This window comes from Lemur catta, chromosome 8, assembly GCF_020740605.2.
Source record: "Lemur catta isolate mLemCat1 chromosome 8, mLemCat1.pri, whole genome shotgun sequence".
NCBI lineage: Eukaryota > Metazoa > Chordata > Mammalia > Primates > Lemuridae > Lemur > Lemur catta.
In genome coordinates this window covers 65252477-65272618 of record NC_059135.1, presented here as the reverse complement: position 1 = coordinate 65272618, position 20142 = coordinate 65252477, and the positions used below count along the sequence as shown (strand labels likewise).

The 20142-nt window shown below is 36.9% G+C and overlaps 1 protein-coding gene across 13 annotated transcripts in view; it reads left to right on the top strand.

Moving 5' to 3' along the window:
- Positions 1-20142, top strand: part of PKP4 (plakophilin 4) — a 219944-nt gene that overhangs the window by 103509 nt on the left and 96293 nt on the right. For 12 of the 13 annotated variants that reach the window (XM_045559812.1, XM_045559811.1, XM_045559815.1 and 9 more), the window contains exon 3: positions 13874-13986. In XM_045559812.1, the coding sequence (XP_045415768.1) occupies positions 13874-13986 (113 nt within the window). Of the gene's footprint in view, positions 1-13106; positions 13123-13873; positions 13987-20142 lie in introns of those variants that run through there. The other variant, XM_045559813.1, reaches the window with a different exon arrangement.

Below are 20142 nucleotides of genomic sequence, written 5' to 3'. Positions count from 1 at the left end.
GTGAGCTAGGCTGATGCCATGGCACTCACTCTAGCCCGGGCAACAGAGTGAGACTCTGTCTCAAAAAAAAAAAAAAAAAATTATTCCACATCAGCCATGTGGATTTACTTCAATCCTTTCTAGCAGTTGCATGGAGTCCTATTATGCAGACGTATGTATATATTTAATGGGTCCTTTTTTGATGAATATTGGGTTCTTTCAAGTTTTGATTGGTTGGTTTTGTGTACTTTTCCACATATAACACAGCCTCAGCATTGGAACTGATGGGCCAAGAAGTATGTGTGTGTGTATATATGTATATGTATATATATATATATATATATATATATATATATATATTTTTTTTTTTTTTTTTTTAGGTATTGTTTGTACCAGTTTACATTTCCACTGAACCATACCAATGCTGTGTGCTTTCAAATCTGATAAGTGTTGTTACCAGTTGTTAGAATAGGCCGTTAGAGGTTATTAGAATATCACCGAACCCCATTAGGGTACGTTCATGGCTTCAAAAAAGCAAAGATATCAATTGTCCTCTCAACAAGAATACTGTTTTCCAGGAATTGACTGTTTCGTAAACAGGATGTGTCCTGGTAGATGAGTAGGTGCAAATAATACTTTGCTTTTTAGCCCTTTCAATCTTTTCTTCCTTCTTAATTTTCAGAATTGGATTTTAATTACAGAAGACATACATTAGTTGTAACAAATGAAACAATTAAAAGTGATAATATAAAATGTAAATAATCTCTTCATTGCTTTCTCAATCCCACCCTCCTGGGGTAACCAGTCTTATTGTGATCTGCTGTGTCTCATATCACAGTTGTCTCCATGTTCAAACCAACCATACAGATTTGAGTTTTTATATTTTGTTCTGTTTTACTCTGCTCTTCAATTGGCCTTTTCACTTAATCATATTTAATGGTCCCTCTGAGGCATCAGATTAAGGCCCAGCTCATTCTTTTTAATAACTACATAATATGCTGTAGCCATATATGCCATAGTTTGTTAGAATATTGGCATGTGGATGGATATTCAAATTGTTTCTAACAATGTTGCCATTAATATTTTATATATATCATTGCTTTAATTCTGTAGACTAGACATCTAAAAATGGGGTTGCAGGGTCATGGGGAATATGTCCTTTTAATTTTAATAGCGATTACCAGATTGTTTTCATAAAGGGTATAGTAAATTATACTTCTTGACAGTATGTGCAAATGCCCATTTCCCTGGCTCCTCACCAGCTCTGGCTGTAACCACTTTTTAAAATGTTTGCCAATGTGATGAAAAATGACATCTCATTGTTATTTGATTTTTTTCTCCTTACTAACGAAATTGAGCGATTTTCCCAGTTTTCAAATTAGCATTTGCATTTTATCATAGGAGACTTGCTTGCTGGTATCCTTTGCCTATTTTTACCATGTTATTTGAAAATTTATTTATGTGAGATTTTTACTGATCCATTATATGTTATGTGTTACAAATATTTCTCTGTCTTTTTTTTTATTACTTCACTTTCTTTATATGATCTTGTGGATACAAAGTTTTATTTTTGTGTAGTTAAGTATGCCTATCTTTTCCCTAAAGATTTTGGGGTTTCTTGTCTTATTGAAGAAGGTCTTTATCATCCTAAAGTTATAAAAAATACTCTCCTAGAATCAGCAGTTCTTTTTTCATTGAATGAATTTTTTTCTTTGACATTAGTAAGTTCCCCGGTATACGTGCATCTGGTTCTTTAATTCTTATTAAATTCCAGGGCTTTATTTGATTTGGGAAGAAAGTTTTGAAGTAATAAAGCCAATTACAGTTCTAAATATAACCCTCGGCAACAGAAAATGAGACAACCTTAATTTTTCAGCTTCTCATAATGGAAAGAGCAAGAGTTTAGAATTCTAGTTGAGTCTTCACTTACTAATTATGTGACCTTGAGCAAGTCATTTATTTTGCCTATCACATTCTAGGATTGCTCAAACTCAAAATTGTCCTGTGCTTTTTACAGTATGTAGAGTGCCCAGCCCACAGTTGGCATTCATTCAGTGGTACCCAGTGTTATTATTTGTGTTACAATCTAACAAGTATACTTAGATATTTGATATTAAACCTATTCCAAATATAAGCAAATAGATTTTTTCATAAGTAAGCATGTATTGTAGGCAAAAAAAAAAAAAAAATTCTCAATATGGTGATTTAAAGATTCTTTCAGTCAAGTAAATTAGTCTAAACAGTAAAAATAACATATATCCAAATCTGGCACTTCTTTTCCTAAAAACTTTTCTTTTTTCTTTTCCACTGACAGCCACATAAACCTAGCACAAGTAAAAAGCAACACTGCTTAATTTGTCTGCTTTTTTAGGTAAGTAGGGAATATACAGATACTCAATAAGGGTAACAGAATGAATTAAAATTTCTTTTATTTGTGGCTATCCAGTGGAAGGAGCCAAACATTAGGAGAAAAAGCAGAAGAGGCAGAGAAAAACAGGGACATCAAACCTGGAAGCACCAAGCACAGAGCACCTGTGCGCCTGGAGACTGAGATGGTCATTACTCTGGATGCAAATGCATGGAGGTTGGACTCAGCCCACAGCTAGATATGCCCCAGCTCTCCCCTACAACTTTAATGTTCCTTGTAGGTTAGATAGGGCTCATGCTTATCAATCATACAGTGATCTTTCTTAGCCTTATTTTCCAGGAATCCCAGCTTAATTTCTGGAATTTTAGAAAGGAACAGTGATATTAGTGAAACCATATAGATAAAATGAAAAATTAAAAAGTTAAGACAGAAAATTTGAACACTTCTTATGCCTTTTGAGTCAGGTAACAAGCCTTCACAAAGAACCATTTCATTGGCTAGGGCACAACTAATAAATGTACGTTCTAATTCTAATAACTCCCTCCCCTGCCCCCTACACACATATCTAGCCATAAAATATCTGCAAAGCAGAAAGAACAATTGTAAAAGTAAACCTAGTAGAGTCATAAGGAAAAAAAATCTACCTGCGCTAGATAGTATTTGTTTTCTTTCCTATTACATTTCATTAAGTTACTAACCAAACCTTAAATTAATCATTTTTAAATTAGCCTCCTATTCCCTAGTGCTATTTATTATATCTATTGAAAAAAGGAAGATCAAATTTAGCCTTATTGTTGTTTCTCGTATCATTTTTATTTTTTGCTGTGTTTGCAATAACTAGTCCAAATAAAGTAAGTGGGAGATTAGTCATTTTTTTTTTTTTTAGTTTTTGATTTCAGCAAATGATTATTTATGTTCATTATTATCGTGTACTGTATAGTCAATTAACGCCCAAATAAGCATCTAATGTTAGGTGATATGCATTGTTGGTCTTAATATTTTTAAAATATATACATACTAGAAAACCAGATAAATTGTTGATGTTAGTATTATTTTTCATAATCTCTTAATAAGATTTAAAGTAATAGCTAATCACATATTCCAGGCATTACATTTTAAAGAAAATGTCATTGTGTGGACATTAATTCCACCAAATAACTACCTTATTGGAAAATGATAGCAACAGTTGTCATTGATAACTGCAACTGACACTAGCTCCAAGGATCTATTTTCCTTGTTGTATCTTTTTTCCTCAATATTTATTTGACTCCTAGGGCTTCCCCAAATATTGTATTATTTAGGAGACAAGGTCTTGCTCTGTCACCCAGGGTAGAGTGCAGTGGCATCATCATAGCTCACTGCAACCTCAAACTCCTGGGCTCCAGCGATCCGCCTGCATCAGTTTCCCAAGGAACTGAGACTATAGGCATGTGCCGCCACACCTGGCTAACTTCTCTGGTTTTCTGTAGAGACAGGGTCTTGCTGTATTTCAGACTGGTCTCGAACTCCTGGCCTCAAACAATCCTCCTGCCCCTCAGCCTCCCAGAGTGCTGGGATTACAGGCATGAGCCACTGTGCCTAGTGGGAATTTTGTCTATACATTCTACATTTTAGGAGAAAAGGTAAATGAAAATAAAAGGCATTGCTATTTTAACAATGAAAAATGTCAGACTTGTGCACAGGTTTTCAAAAATGGCATGCCAATGCTGGGAAACTGCTGATGATCTGAAAGGCAGGGCATGATGCTGAGAGATTAAGAAATTAGACATGGGAAGAGGGCAGGCTGTGGCATGGGAGTAGTTCATATTAACAGCAGTAAGGCACAATGCCATTGAAATTATGCACACTTTATTGACTTATGAAAAAAATACCTTATTTGCCCATGCCACCTAGAATAACGTGAACCTGGTAAACCTAATTTGTTAAAACAGCAGTCAGCAAAATGTTGGGAAACCCAGGTTCTACTCAGCTCTGCTTCCACATCTCTCTGTGACTTTAAATAAGTAGAACATTGTTTTGTAGCATAGACTTTTCTAATTTTCCTTACTACATTTTAGAGATATGATTATTACTTTTAAGATGCTTTAAGAACCTTAAAAAGGATCATCTGTAATATATTATGCTTGTCTTTGTTTAAAAATACTCAGGAGTCAATAAATTTTAAAGTCTATGCAATCAATTTTAACATACTAAATAAAATGTCACATATGAAATCATCCTAAATGAATTAGCGGGGTTTTCTTATTTTTGTTTTTGCAGAAAGCTGTAGGAACACTGGGATGAATGAAATGTAGATTCCACTCTTCTTTAAGAATCCAACTTAGTAAATTGAGTAGATGTCACAGGCTGAGCACTGTACACAAGGGCTGGGTGAAGGACTGTAGGTGTTCACAGGAGGATGTTTTGGGGGGAGGAACAGATAAGGAAAAGGTTTAAGTGCTGTGTATAGGAAACCACAAATAGTCCAGTGTAGGAGCATGAAAAGGAGTGACAGAAGGCCAAAAAAGGATATCTGGGGGCCAGACTGTGTGGAGGGTCTTAAAATAAGACTGAATTGGCTTTTTATAAGTTGTATTATGGGATGGGGTGGGAAGGGCATGTACACAGTGCATAGTACCATAGGGTTATGAGTCAGACTGAGGTGATTTCAAGTCCTGTTTTTGAATGACCTTAGTAGACAAGTCAGTTCTCTATGAAATGAGAACAACTCATTTGAAGTAATACACACAAAGCACTTAGCATAAAGCCTGGAGCCCAGTAAATCTCAGGAAAGTATAGAGATTATCCGTTAGGAATAGTTTCATCAAATTATCCAAGAAATGTGAAAAGCAGAAGCGAGGCCCCTCACCATGGTAGGAGGAAGACTGAGTGAGGGGTCATCGCAGCAGTCTAAAGTTAATGTGAGCCTGAATTAGGTTAGTGACAGTAGAGTGGCAAGGAGGGAGATGGATTCAGCCCATGTTAGAGAGGTGGAGTGACAAGACTTAAGAAATCATTTAATGCATGAGGAATGGGAATAGGAGAAAGGGAGGAAATGGTGAAAAGATGAAAGCACTTGCAGTTTGAGCCTGAATGAAAGAGGGATGGTGATTCCGTTAGGATAGTGGTTCTCAAACTTTTTTGAGCATGAGAATCTCCTGAAAGACTTGCTCAAAGGTTGCTGAAACCCACCTCTTCCGACTCTAAGAAGATTCCAAGTGGTGCTGTTGCTGCTGGTTCAGGGACCACACTTTGAGAACTACTGTGGTGGAGAAACAAAACATGGGAGGTGGGGGCGCTGTGGCGGGTATGACTGGGTGGAGGCCACGACTCCATCATTCAGGTGGAGTGGCTTAGCAGACCACTGAAGACTTGATTAGAAATAGTGAATTTGCACATTGCCAGGGTATGTGGACCCACGTGATGGTCAGAGGTTGCCAAGTGAGAAACTGAAGAGCCAGTGGCAGGTCACAAAATGAGTCACTGTTGGGTGGACATCCTTATGAGAAGCCATTGGTCTGGTGCACAGGAAAGACTTGAGCCTCTACCTGTTTACCTTGAGGTTCTCACCCACACATGGTTCTAAGAAAAAGCTTCCCTTGTGTGCTTTAATGTAAACCCAAACCTTCCTTCCTTTATTTTGATTTCCTAATAAAGGAGCTTTGGTGACAAAGTTACAGGTAAGAGCCTGAGTCTTAGAATATAAATTTAGAACATCTGGTAAATCTTGCCTCTTTCTATCTGCTTCATTAAAACCCAAAGAAAGATGTCAGCGAGAACCTGTTTTTCTGCTGTGTTGTTTGGTGGTAGGATAAAACAGTAAAGATCTTAATATTGTTCATCTCCTGTTAGAATATTGACTAGTGTAGCAAAAAATTAGTTTGGTAGTTGTGTTTTCCTTCTGTCTTAAGCTCTAAATGTAACGTGTGATGGGCATAGCACAGGGCAGCGACCCAGCAGAGGTGTCATAATAATGTGCAGCCTTCCTGCCTTCAAATTGGTGCCATTTCAACAGTTTCCATATGAAGGTTAACCCTTTGTAGGGTCCTGCCCTTTGTAAATGTTCAGTCTGGACAAAAGTGATTAAAATTTTGTTTTCCAATTTATAAAAAATATTTTAATGTGGAATACAGTGTAGTACTCCTTAGCTCAGCCATTCCTGAATACGATAAATAGGCAATGCTGAAAAAGAGAGCTAAGTTGTGTTCTCAAAACAGTATTGGTTCTTGAGTTGTTAATACTTATTCCTTGAAAAAGAAAACACTTGGTTAGTTTTCAGTAAATCAAAGACGTACTGGGTTAAACAAAGGTAAACTGATTTCCTGCTGGTAAACTTCAAGGCTTTTTTATTTTTAATTTCATTTTAACAAAAGGAGCTCGCTAGTACAAAGGGGAATTATAGAATGCCTAGCATTTCTATAATTAGTTGTGCATTGATTTAGGGACTACGAAGTAGACATAATAATGGTTTGTCAATTATTAAGTAAACTCTGATAGATGGTCAGGACATTTGATAACCTCTCCAGTACTAGCTGGTTATATTAAGGCTGAGAAATTCAAGAACCCTTTGTAAAAATGGTTTTTGTACCACCCTGGATTAGAGCATGATATTTAGGATGTTTCTGAGGATTTCTTAGTAGTTCTTAAATATTCATTTTTAAAATAGTTTCCTACACCTGGCCCAAAGATATGATCATGACTATAATTTACTCATCTACTCATCTTTTGAATGTAGGAAAGGGGGGAAATGCTGCAGTATGTCCTGGGAATAGAACATATCCTGCCCAATCCCCTGTTCCTTAAAAATCTAACATATTCAGTGATTCAGTGATAAGTAATCTTTTAGTGATTTAAAAAAAAAAAAAAACTCTGGTGTATTAAGGCAGAAAAGTCAATTATTTTTGGAAGATTTTTAATCAACAACAGTTGAAATAAAAACACTTTCTTACTTAATCATTGATTTCACCACACAGTGACCATGTCAGCTTTCTTCATTCAACATAACCGGCATTCTAAGATGTACAGGCATCAAGAGGTATGTCGACCGACCCCCAGTGCATTCTACATGTACTGCTGATGTGAAATGACTTTTGGTCCACAGATAAACATTTTTAAAAATTATTATGTATTTTAATTTATATGGGGAAAAAACAAAAGCTTTAGAAACCAGGATTCTAATTATTTCAGTGCTTGGAATACTATGTCTAAAAAAGGAATCAATTTTTAAAAAATATTCAGTGAAAGAGGTAGTATAGGTCAAAGCAGAAGGAAAAACCTCGAGGAGTCCTAATATCAAGAAGTCCTCAGTTCTGACAGTGAGGAGAGTTATATAACGTACACGGACAATGAGGAATGTTATAAACAACGTCATGCTATTAATAATGAGTATAGGCAGTGAGGAGCCAGGAGAGCACCATCTCGCCTCTTCGGGGCACCTTGGGTGTGGGATGTGGAGCAGTTCAGTCTTCACCAGAGAGGGCTGTAGGAAAAAGCAGTATTTTCAGGAAAGAACTACATTCAGTTAAAGCCCAGGGGTGGAGTATATTCTTAGTAACCCAGGAGTGGAGAATTTTCTGAGCAGAAAAGTGAAGAGTTTGTAAACTGGAATGAGGCTTCTATAGGGCACAGTTGGAAAAGGTCAGGAGATCCGTCACTATGGCCATCCGTGAGGATTTAATGAGGGTGAGAGGCTAGCAGGCCACAGGAGGGTGAAGTGTGCCCTGGTTTCATTGTTAACTGAAAATAGTTCAAAAGGACCAGAGTTGTTGAACTGGAGTGAAGCTCTTCCTGCTTGTCAAAGCAGATGGCAGTGCAGGGACCTAACACTGAAAGCTACCCAGGACTTCTGGAAGCCAGAAGGAGACAGTAGCTTTGTGACTAGATGGGCAGTATTCCTGGTTTAACCTTGAAATCACCAATTTAAGGCTTCATTTAGAACTGAAGAACTTTAGGTAAAGATAAGCCTAAATAAGAAGACAAAACAAAAGGGGAAGACAGAAGTTTCATTCCAAATGACCATGCAAGAACAAGTGGATATGAAGAAGAACCAGCTGGAAATCTCATAAATGGAAAATTTTCTCTTTGGGAAAAAAATATAGTAGATGAGATAAACCCTAAACAGGCTATATAGAAAAATAGTGAATTGAAGGTAGTACTAAGAAATTTCCTCTGAATATGGCTCACAGAAATTAAAAGAAAATATGAAAATATAGTAGATTCAATATTCTAACCAGTCCTTCCCCTGCAAGAAATTACACGTACTGACTGAAATATTTAAGTTGTCTTTCTAAAAGCAAGATTAAGCTAGAAAGAAAGTAAAGAATTCACAGAAATCAAAACTGAAATGAAAGAATCCTAAGCAGTAAACCTGGCTTCACCCTGAAGGTAGCTGCCAGACCTCAGTGATCCTGAGCATGCCACTGGATAGCTACATGCTGCATGCATTTGAGGTCTGCCTGAGGTGGGGGAGTCAAATGATATCCTTTGCTCAAAGCTAGAACTTTTCAAAGCTACAACATTAGCATGAGGGTGATAAGAAATCTGTCCCGTGAAAGAGCACAAGCCTGGGTGCTGGCAGTAGGAAAAAAGTTTCCCCCACCGAGAATTTATGATACCTATGGGATTGAAAATCTTAAATGGCAGTAAACATAGGGAAAGATGTTGGCTATCAGAGAAATACAAAGTAAAACATAAGCAAGATAGCATGCCATCCCTGACTACTAAAAAAGAAAAAAAAAAATTTAAGCTCAAATGCAAATTGATGTCAGTGAGAATGTGGAGAAACTATACCTGTCATATACTGCTGGCTGGAATATAAAGTGATATAACTACTTTGAAAAGTAATCTGACAGGCTGTGCATGGTGGCTCACACCTGTAATCCTAGCACTGAGGGAGGCTGAGGTGGAAGGATAGCTTGAGGTCAGGAGTTCGAGACCAGCCTCAGCAAGAGTGATACCCGGTCTCTACTAAAAAATAGAAAAAAATTAGCTGGGCAACTAAAATAGAAAAATTAGCCAGGCATGGTGGTGCATGCCTATAGTCCCAGCTACTGGGGAGGCTGAGGCAGGAGGATCGTTTGAGCTCAGGAGTTTGAGGTTGCTGTGAGCTAGGCTGATGCCACAGCATTATAGCTCAGGCAACAGAGCAAGACTGTGTCTCCAAAAAAAAACCACAAAAGTAATCTGACAGTCATTATCAAGCAAAATTGAAGGTATATGTACCTTTCAACCTAGCAGTTCCACTTCTAGGTCTCTATTCTGAAGAAGTCTGGCTTACGTGCATAAGATTGTTTATACAAGAATGCTTATTTTGCAGAATGCTTATAATTGCATAAATTTGGAAACAATCCAAGGATTCATCATGATGAGAATATGTAAAAACATTGTGTTTATAGTTGTGCAATGAAATATTATTGAGCAGTGAAAATAGATGAACTAGATCTATATGTATTGATATTAATAAATCCCCAAATCATATTGCAATAAAAAAAATCCACAAAAAACTGTGTACAGTACATCATTCACATAAATTGTGTGGACATACAAAGCAATTCTATATTGTATACCCATTATGGATCTATAATTATGTAGTAGTAATGTTATAAAATATTCATGTGAATAATAAACACCAAATTCGGGGTAATGATTTCTTCTAGAGAGGGAGGAAGAGAGAGGAATAGGATCTAGGAGAGAGAAACCAGGGGATTCCACTGTATTTTTCAATAAAATTATAGTATTTTATTTCTCAAAACATCTAAAGCAAATCCAATAAAATTTTAGGATTTGCTATAGCTGGATCAGGTTTGCAGTAATTCATTGCATTACTGTCTATTCTTTTTCTGTACATTTGCAGTATCTTACAATATTGAAAAATTGGGAGTGAGAGAAAAATCTGTTATGTAAATGGAGGCCATAAAAACAAGACTGTCTCAGGTTGGATTCTCATTAAGATAGAGTTTTGCATGCAGAGTATTTACCGTGGATCAACACCTGTGGAGGAGAGGGAACAGGAAAGCAGGGTTGGGCAGGGGAGAATTCCAAACAGGCCTGCAAAGCTGTGGCCAAGGCCACAGGGAGCTCTGTGGGAAGGCCTGGTCTTTATATTCCTATCTCAATCACTGGCTGGCTGCAAGCTGCCCAAATGATGTGCCCATGGGCATGGGGTCTCTCTGGCACCCCGGCAGGTACTCATGGCCACAGGCCACCTGCTGGCAGCTGGAGCAGTGAGCCCTTCCTTGGGCACTGCAGCTCTGTCCACTGTATTGGCCCATTTGAAAGTGAAGTTTTGTTTTCTTCTATTCTTTGACTCTCTCACAAAGAATATTTATTAATGTATTTACCTAAAAGAAGGTAAATATAAAGAAAAGCTTTGTAACACATATGAACAGGTTCCATTTTTATGGCATATTAGTAGCCATGACTATCTAGAGTTTTTTGGCCAGACTCTAAAAAGAATTGTCAAATACTGAATCATAGACAAGAGCCTTTTATGTTAATTTTCTTTTTCTTTTTAAAAGAGAACAAACATAAAATCTCCCTATAATTTATGCTATTTTGAGAATGCTAATGTAAGAATCAGCTTTCACATTCTTTATTTGAAGCATAAAATATAAAAAGTTAAAATTTGTATATGATATCTCTGCACAATCATCTTAATGAGCATTATTTTTGAAATCTTTAGATGTGTTTTTATATGACTGCATAATACTGTCTTCCTCATTAATGAGTCTATGAAGCCGATAGAAACAGAATTTTCAAGTATTTATACCCTTCTCACCCATCTTGGTGCCAGTCATGCTTGGGTATTCAACTTATATTCTCTAGGGGTAATATTAACGATTTTACAACAAAGTATACGTATATGTTACTTGTAAATAGTGACAGGAATTAGGTAACATTTATAAATTCTGTGCTTTATTGCTTCCTGATACTCTGCTTTTGATGCTTTAATGAAGTCCGTCCTACTTGTAAGAAATGTGGGCACATAATAGGTAGAATAGTTCTGATAAAAATGATCAGTGATATTTAATATTATGGCCTCTATGACCAGTAGGGATAAAATATGGACTTTACTCAGTCCATAATCATGTTGAAGGAAGTACCCAATTTTTAAGTAAAAAATGTAGCTACATCACGGGTACATGGGCTTTTCTAGCAACTTGGGCTTTTCCTAGGAACTCAAGAAGTGTAAATGGTTTCTATAATGTGTCAATCAAGGTTTCTAGTTGCAAGAAATAGAGATTAACATGGCTAATTAAGCCGAAAATGAGTTTATTAAGTGGTTATTAGTGAATTTGCACATTTTGTTACAAGGACTGGAGAACAAAACTTGAGACTAAGCTTTCAGAAACAGTGTCTAAACCTGTGCCACAAAAAAAAGTTAAGATAAAGAAACAGCCACCAAGCAGAGACACGGCAGTTTGTATGGAGGTCATTTCCATTTCGGGAACTTGACCTTGAGTTGTAATGCAGAAAGTGCAGCTAGAAGGCAGAAAAGAAATTTAAAAATGAGCTTCGTGTTTTCTGCAGTTAAAGTCTCAGTGTCAGCACCTGAGTCCCAGTCTGGCATGAGTACATCTTCCTGCAGAGCCCAAGTCACCCGTCTCAGCTTCCTAGGGAAGGAATTATGGGAAATTAAATTCCTGCTTCTGCCTTCAAGTAGGAACTTTCCCAGCCATTTCTGGAAAGTTTGTTGAAAAGTTCACATGGATAGTCACAAACATGATGAAAATCTACTACTGTACAATGGAATTTTTTTTCTAGGAATGGAATTCTTTCTGTGTTCCTATTTGAAACATATCTTAATCCTACCCTGGTATGGTAACTTTTTGCCATCCCAAAATGAGAATAACACTCTTGCCCGTAATCCCTAGTAGCCACTGAACTCAGAGGACAAAGGTAATATGATGGCTCAGGGAATATTTGGGGATTCAGAAATGGTCCTTTCCTGGTCCACTTGATACAGGCAACCAATCTTTTGGGAAAAGATGTATATAATAAGCAATCAAGTAAAATAAATGAAAGAATGGAAGTCTATCACAAAAACTATGACGTTAAGAACAAAGAAAGATTAAGTGTGAGGTAAACCTAATAGTATTTTAAAATAGATTATCTTAACCTGGTACTGAATGTTGTGCAGTTTGTATCTGTCTGGTTTTTGTTGCTGAATGTTTATTAAGAGCCCAGGAATTGTTAGGCAGAAGCAGGCATTGTCTCACTTACCTATTATAATCGTATTGTACAGCATTATTGAGCCAACTATTATTCATCTAGGCCCTGTCCAATATGCCCACACCAATCGGGTTCATTAGAAAAGGATTTTCAATATCAGAGAGTGAGAAGGAGTTCAGGGACTGTTTCTTAAAAATTATTCTAAGATTAGCTTGTGCAACTGGCAAAGCCAGTGCTGTCAAGTAATTGTACATTTGCCTGATTCCCTAGGGAATAAATACAGTTTCCAATTGAATTTTTATAGCAAACAAGTATTTACATATAGTCATAAATAATATTTTAAGTAGTTTTATTTCTGAATAGTTTCTAGATTTTAGTGTTCATATGTCTAGTATTTTGAAGTAGCAGTCATTGTCAAATTAAACTACTCAGTTCAGCATTTGCTTCGAGTATACTTGTAAGGAGATAACATGGCGCAGAGGAGCTCAAGGTGTTCTTGGAGATGTTATTTGTGGCTTATACCCTTTGTAATATACTTGATTTGATTTTTAGATGTTTTATGGCATGACATGAATTCTATTTATTGAAATCCCATCAAGCTAACAATGAGAGAAATACAAATAAAGGTAAAGCCTCTTCTTTATAATAGAACTTATTTGCCTTCATGTGGCACCATAGACATAGATTGAAGAATATAATTTCTTTAGGCAGTCTTTCCAGCTTTTTAATCTACTTTTAAATTCCATGTTGTGGCTTAGTCTTTTTCATTTTTTGTTTCCCCTCTCTTCCTTCACACAGTGGCACATGTATTGCATTTGGACAATAGCAAAATTTTGTTGGTTACATCATAGATAAATATAACAAAACTTCTGTGGGATTGGAATCTTTTTTTTCTTTAAAAGATTTTATATCAAACGTGGTAAAGTGATTCTCATCATGGGGATTTACATTTGTTTTTAATGCTTTGCTGACATACTGTTTGAGAGAGAGAAAAATTAGCCATTGGGGATGAAGAGCTTGTATTTGTTGTTGTGCCTCTGATGTAGATACATCAAGTAAGGTCTCTGCAAGCCTTAAATTTAATAAGGCTCTGCAACTGTTTAAAAAAAACCTCAGTTAGAACCACAAACAAAAAACCCCAAAAGATCTACTTGTTTTCAGTTCTAAACAAAGGCTGATATTTTAGTGCCTTAGCTTTGAAAAACCTATGTACCAGTAGGTTATTTATCCCATCCAAAATCTGAATTTCACAAAGCCACAGTACAGCTTTATGTTATGGGTATGTTCCTGTGTTTCCTGTGACATACATTAATCCATATAGCTGCCTGAGCGGCAAACCTCAGCGCCTTATATACCTTTTGTTTCCTTGAATCACAGGAGCTTCAGTTTCAACGACTCACCCGAGAACTGGAAGTGGAAAGGCAGATTGTTGCCAGTCAGCTAGAAAGATGTAGGCTTGGAGCAGAGTCACCAAGCATCGCCAGCACCAGGTACAGGGCCAGAGGCTCTATCTTTACTCACCCTCGATTTACATGCCTTATGAGGTTGTCCTGCATGTAGCAAATGATTCTGTTAGTGTTGTTACTGTTAACTTGCTTTCCTGAATTTGACACCAAAAATGTCAATGTATTCTAATTTTGAGAAGCCTCTTGCAATATCGATTATCCTTCGTTCTTGTGCTTAAAAGTGTTTTATATAGCATGGACAAACTTGTGACAAAAGCTACTATGCTACCTTCAGAAATTTGATTTTTTGTTTGTAGACACAGTTGATGGATATTGTCATGATTAATTGCTAATTATTTAGTAAAGCTAATTGGCTGGTGCTTTGAAGACCTGGCATTGATTTTTTTAAGAAACTAAGAAATATTTCCAAATGAAAAAATTTAGTTAGCTTTTAAAAATGCCTTCAGTTTACTTTGGGTTTTTCAGAACTCTATGATAAACTACCACATGACCTAATTACTATATGAAATAATTTAATGTATTCAAATATAGTAAATACCAAATGAGTACATTACAAAAAACTTAATCACAAGTCTTATTTTTTATTTAAGTAGCCTCTTATTCTATTTAAAAACATAAAAATTCCTACCACACATTCCAAATGGTTAAATCACTGCTTATCCTATCTGTAGATTTCTTTCTTAGTAATTACATATTCCTATGAAGGCTACCATAAAATACTTTTATTGCTTGTGTTTGTAAGTGTGGTTTGTTTATGCTTAGGTAGGTATGCCTTCAATAACTTGTCTCTCAGTTATTTCTAACCTCATAATTGTTCTACCTTTCAGCATCTTCTGTTACTCATAGGCAAAAATTTCTTAGTGAATAGAATGCTGTCTGTAGTTTCTCTTTTCTAACTGATTGTTGGTATGAATTTTAAACTATTAGGCTGGTAAGTTGTATTCACATGAATTTTTCATCTCTGACTCTTGACAATTGTGTATATTGTGATATGTTTAGTAAGGCACAAAGCATACAAGTAAGGTCAATAAAACCTTTATAAAACAAATATAAAATTATGTGGTCATTTTTAAATATCCAAGCAGGTTTTTATAAGAAGAGAGATTATAAGCAAGCTATAAAATTACAAGTTAGAAATTTCTAAGTGTGGCTTTACAACAGCCAATGAAATAGTTTATCAAAGAAGTTAAAATTGTGAAAACAAAAATTAGTTTTAATTGTATTTGATATTTTTTAAAAGTTATATGTATCTTCAGCACTAAAAAGAGCATTTCACAAACTCAATAATGTGGTATTATGTTTTTCCAAAAAGTTTGGACCAACTGGTTTAGAAAACAGAATTTTATATTAATAGAAAACTTAATTCAACATTTAAAGAATGCAGTTAAGACTTCTAATTCTGGCAATATAGCTAACTAAATTAACATAGAAATTCTCTTGACAAACTCCTAGAAATATTTGATATATCAATAATAAAAGCCAATACCTAGAGGAAATGGCAAAAGAGAAAAGAAAATTCTGAGATACTAAAAATAGAAAAGGAACTGAAAGCCAGAGCCAGAAGCATTTGAGGTGCCTCTGTAGGAGGCCTGAGGACAGTTGTCAAACTTCAAAATAAGCTCTGGAGTTAGTTTAATGAAGTTCCATGCAGGAACCAAAGAATGAGGTCTTGAGTGTGCTCAAGATGGTACCTTCAAACTGAAGATCACTGCATTAAGCCATGACCTTAAAGGACTCCACCCTTGGTAAACTCCAAGCTTATACCATATATGGGTTTGGAGCCCAAATGTAACTGTCCACATAGCTCAGGAATCTACAGCTGAGAAACTAATACCACTAAAAATGAGCTCACAATTAGTTATTATAAAACACAAATCAAAAAAACACAAGAGTGATATCAGTAGTATTTCTCAGTGCTCATTCTCTCACTGAAACATCAGTTTGAACAACCATCTACACATGAAAATACCTTCACTAGAGCTTAGAAATCCAGGTGAGAGATTATAGCACCCAAGTGTAGCATGTAAACAAAAAAGGATGCATTAATGAGGGTAGGAAGGACAGTTTCACATTGTACTTTGTTCATCAAGTATTTTTGGATTAATTCTGATTTTATTTTAAAAAGCATTAAAATACTTATCACAAAAAACACTTGTCAGTGCGTGAGAATCAGTAAGCAAAAGAGTAGAATTTCAAAGTCCAAGAACCAGATACCACTGGAGAAAGTCTGACAGCTGTGCACAGTCAAACAAATACAAAGGATGCTCATTGCAGCATTATTTGCAAAAGTGAAAAAATTACAAAAAGCATATTATCCATCAGGATGGAAATGGAAAATAAACTGTGCATAAGTAAGCTCTAGATCAGTTAAAATAATTAGGTCTACATGTACCAACATTGACATGTTTGCAAAACAGACTTTTGATGGGAAACTACAAGTTGCAGAAGAACAGATATAGGAAGGTATCATCTATGAACAATTTTTTTTTGAGACAGCATCTCACTCTGTCACCCAGGCTGGAGTGCAGTGGTGTCATCATAGCTCACTGCAACCTCAAACCCCTGGGCTCAAGCAATCTTCATGCCTCAGCCTCCCGAGTAGCTGGGTCTACAGGTGCGTGCCACCACACCCTGCTAATTTTTTCTGTTTTTGGTAGAGACAGGGTCTCACTCTTGCTGAGACTGGTCTCAAACTACTGAGCTCAAGCTATCCTCCCGCCTTGGCCTCCCTGGGTGCTAGGATTATAGACGTGAGCTACTACACCTGGCCTGGCATTTGGTTTTGAAGAACTCCATTAGGTCTGTAAAGGAGACCTCCTGAAAGTTGTTGTTACTGGAGGCAGTTTTCCTGTCCTGACAGTGAGTGTGTAAAACAGAATGAAGAGAGGCCAGGCAGCTGGGCAGAATCTGTTATGGATTCTTAAGGGTTGTGAGTAAGGTAGGTTTCTTCATTCAGTGAACTCTGGTTGGAATGGTAATTGATCCACATGGATTCCCCTCCTTCCATCTCACATTGGATTCCCATGTATTCTTGATGCCCTAACTAAATGCTAACCACTTTTTATAGCGTTTCCCAAGTTTCTCAGGGAAAGTACTCTGTCTTTGTCTGAACTGTCATAACCGTCTCTCCACGCCTGTGCCAGCTCTCTTTTGAGGTGGGGAGGCCCACATCCCTGGCATAGTGCCGAGCACTCAGAGGCAGGCACCCAGCCAGACGGTCATTGAACAGATAGCGAACCTTGGTGGAGTCAAGGATGTTTTGAGCTCATCGGGTAGAGATGCTTTGCCATTAGGTTATCCACTTGGCAGCTTTGGGTTTCTCTCTACCCTTTCTCACATCTGCCCTCTTCACACCTTCCAGGGTGCTTTTCAGTGGACCTTAAGAAGACTATTGACACAGTTACTCCACTGTGACCTCCAGGCTTGCACACTGGCAAGGAGCCTGACAGAAAAGAGGGTGTCAGTAAAGGGAGCCAAGGTTTTTTATTGTCACTTGAGAGGTCTCCTTTGCATCTTCCAGTCCCCGCCAGCTGTCAGTCTCAGAACTAGAACCTGAGGCTACAGAACAGAAATTAGCTCTCAGACCCAGACCCTTCTGCTGTCAGCCATTGCTCATTTTCTCAAAGAAAATTAAAAGTGGAATTACTCCTTGACCATGGACCTTTTCATTCAGATCTTACATGAAGTGAATTAGGCCAGCAAAATGGGGGATTTGATAAGGAGTCATCTTTCATATCGTTTCATTTGGATCCTGTGTCAGAGTTAGTAAGGTTGTCTGTAAGATTTTCTTTCTTTTCTTAGTTCAAAGATGATATTAGTGACTCAAAGGAAAATAAAAATGTTTATTTTCATTTATTTTTCACTTGTCCGAAGTTTTTGGCATTATTGGCCTCACCGCAGGAGTAAGGAGGAGGCAGTGGCATGAGGTCCTATTTAGTAAATGACTCTTATATTGTGAAAAATAATGTGCTGTGAATCCTCCTTCCCCAAACGAATGGCTGTAATATTGTGAGCAATTTGGTTTCCTCACACTTATAGTGACAAAGATGCAGTTTTAACCCATGCCAGGAGATGTTCCCATTTTATGGGTAGAAAAACCAAACCTCTGCATATTTTTGCATCTACCAGGCAGTGTCCCCAAAAGTGAACTGCATGATGATCATTGACAGTTTACTTGCAGTATGCATTGTTGAGAACGTAAAAAATCTTAAAATGAAATTAGTTTTTCTATTAATGACTCTTTGGAAATAGTAGTCTTCCAAATAAGGTAGTAAAAACCTCACTTGTGATATGATTTTCCATTTCTTTTATTTACTATAAAAAAGCATCAATAAGGTTGGCAATATAAATATAATGATCCTGAATCTGGAATTGATGGTGTCTATATCCAGAGGTGACATATCAGACCGAATATGATCACTGCAGCCTTGAAAAGCCTGAAGGTGGGCTATGGCATCACTTAATAGGGAAGATACAGCCTTTCTGCATTTACACCAAGTACGCTATAGTTACCTTTACATATAATATTATCTGTGTATTTAATATTTCACCTCATTGAAGCTTGGTTATGGAATGAGTTAATAAAGAAGTTGTAACTCATCTGCATTTCTACTGAGAACGGTATAGTTATATTTCACCTCATTGAAAGGGGGCTATAGGATCAGTTAATAGAGAAGATACAGCTTTTCTTCACTTGTTCTGCGTATACTATAGTTACCTATTATTTACTATTTCATCTGAAGGTGGGCTATGGAATCAGTTAATTGAGAAGTTACACCCTTTCTATATGTGCACTTGAGTATATTATAGTTATCTATGTATTTAATATTTTACTTGATCCAAAGGTATTTGAAACATCTTTTCAAATATAAAAACTAAAAATAGAGTGAAGAAATTAGGGCAAGGGGAATATAAAGCTGTGAAAAATAAGATAAAGCCAAGGTTAAAATAGTCATAACATTCCACATACTTGCTGAAGTAGAGAGCCACTTTTGCTCCGAGTGACCTAGTAGCCATGCTAAAGACAAAATCACTAATGAATTCCACAATTCACTTGTAAGATAAAACAAATCAGGTTTGTCAGGACGATCCATTGTTCCTGGGGCTGAGGCCCGAGTGGTTTCTCCTTCATGTCCCCATTAAGAATCCACCGTACGATGAGGGAAGCAGCATCCTCAGTGGCCTCTCTCCAGTAAATGACAGAAACAGGTTCATAGGACTCTTTCTTCCACAACTAAATGGAATATAAATAGATGGAATAGTACCTTAACTAAAAGTAATTCTCCAGGGGGTCAATTCTGACAATCCAGGTTGGCTCCAGGTGATACTTAGCATAGGTAGATGGATGGATCAATTTCAGGTCCACTAAGCAGGCAGCCGGCCGTGACTATTTCTGTCTACAGAGCCTTTTAGACTCAGGGATGGCAATGAGTGCTGAGATGTGAGGTGTCCAGTGTTGCAGTTCACCGTGCAGGTGTACTGTGTACACATCTTGGCAACAGAAATGACTCTCAGGAGATGCTGTGGTATGTACAGTTCATCTCAGGAAAATTTCACAGCACAGGAGCCTCAGAAGGAAATATGTTCTTCTAACCTCATGTCTCCCATGGGCTAGGCAACAACCTTCAAATCCAATTTTTGATGAACGTGGAGTTTATTCTTTTTTTCCCTGCAGTATCATTGATGAGGTATCATTCTCACATTAGTTGAGTTTAGATTTCACTGGATAGGGTGACAGTAAAAGAGCCCCCGATAGCCCACATTGAGAGCACACTTGGATTCTGTGCCCACCTGCGCACCCTGGGACTTCCCCATTCACCTGCACGCCCAAGGGGCACAGAAAGGAGCAGGGTGGCCAAGACCATATTCTTTTAAGTCAGGTTTATTAAAGTGTAATTTACTTACTGTAAAATTCACTCCTTTGTAGCATAGTTTTATGATACTAACACTTTTGGTATACAATTGTGTGGCCACCATTACAATCAACATATAGAGCATTTCCATGAAACACAAAATGATAGGCAACCACTTTTAAAAGTTTGCTGTATTTCTTTCTCTTCAATTTTTTCTTTTTTTAAGTTTGAGGTAATTCCCTGTTGGTAACTTTTTATCTTGTTCCTATTGTCCCACTTAGACATGCCAGGCCTATTCCTTAAACAACTTTTTTTTTTTTTTTTTTTT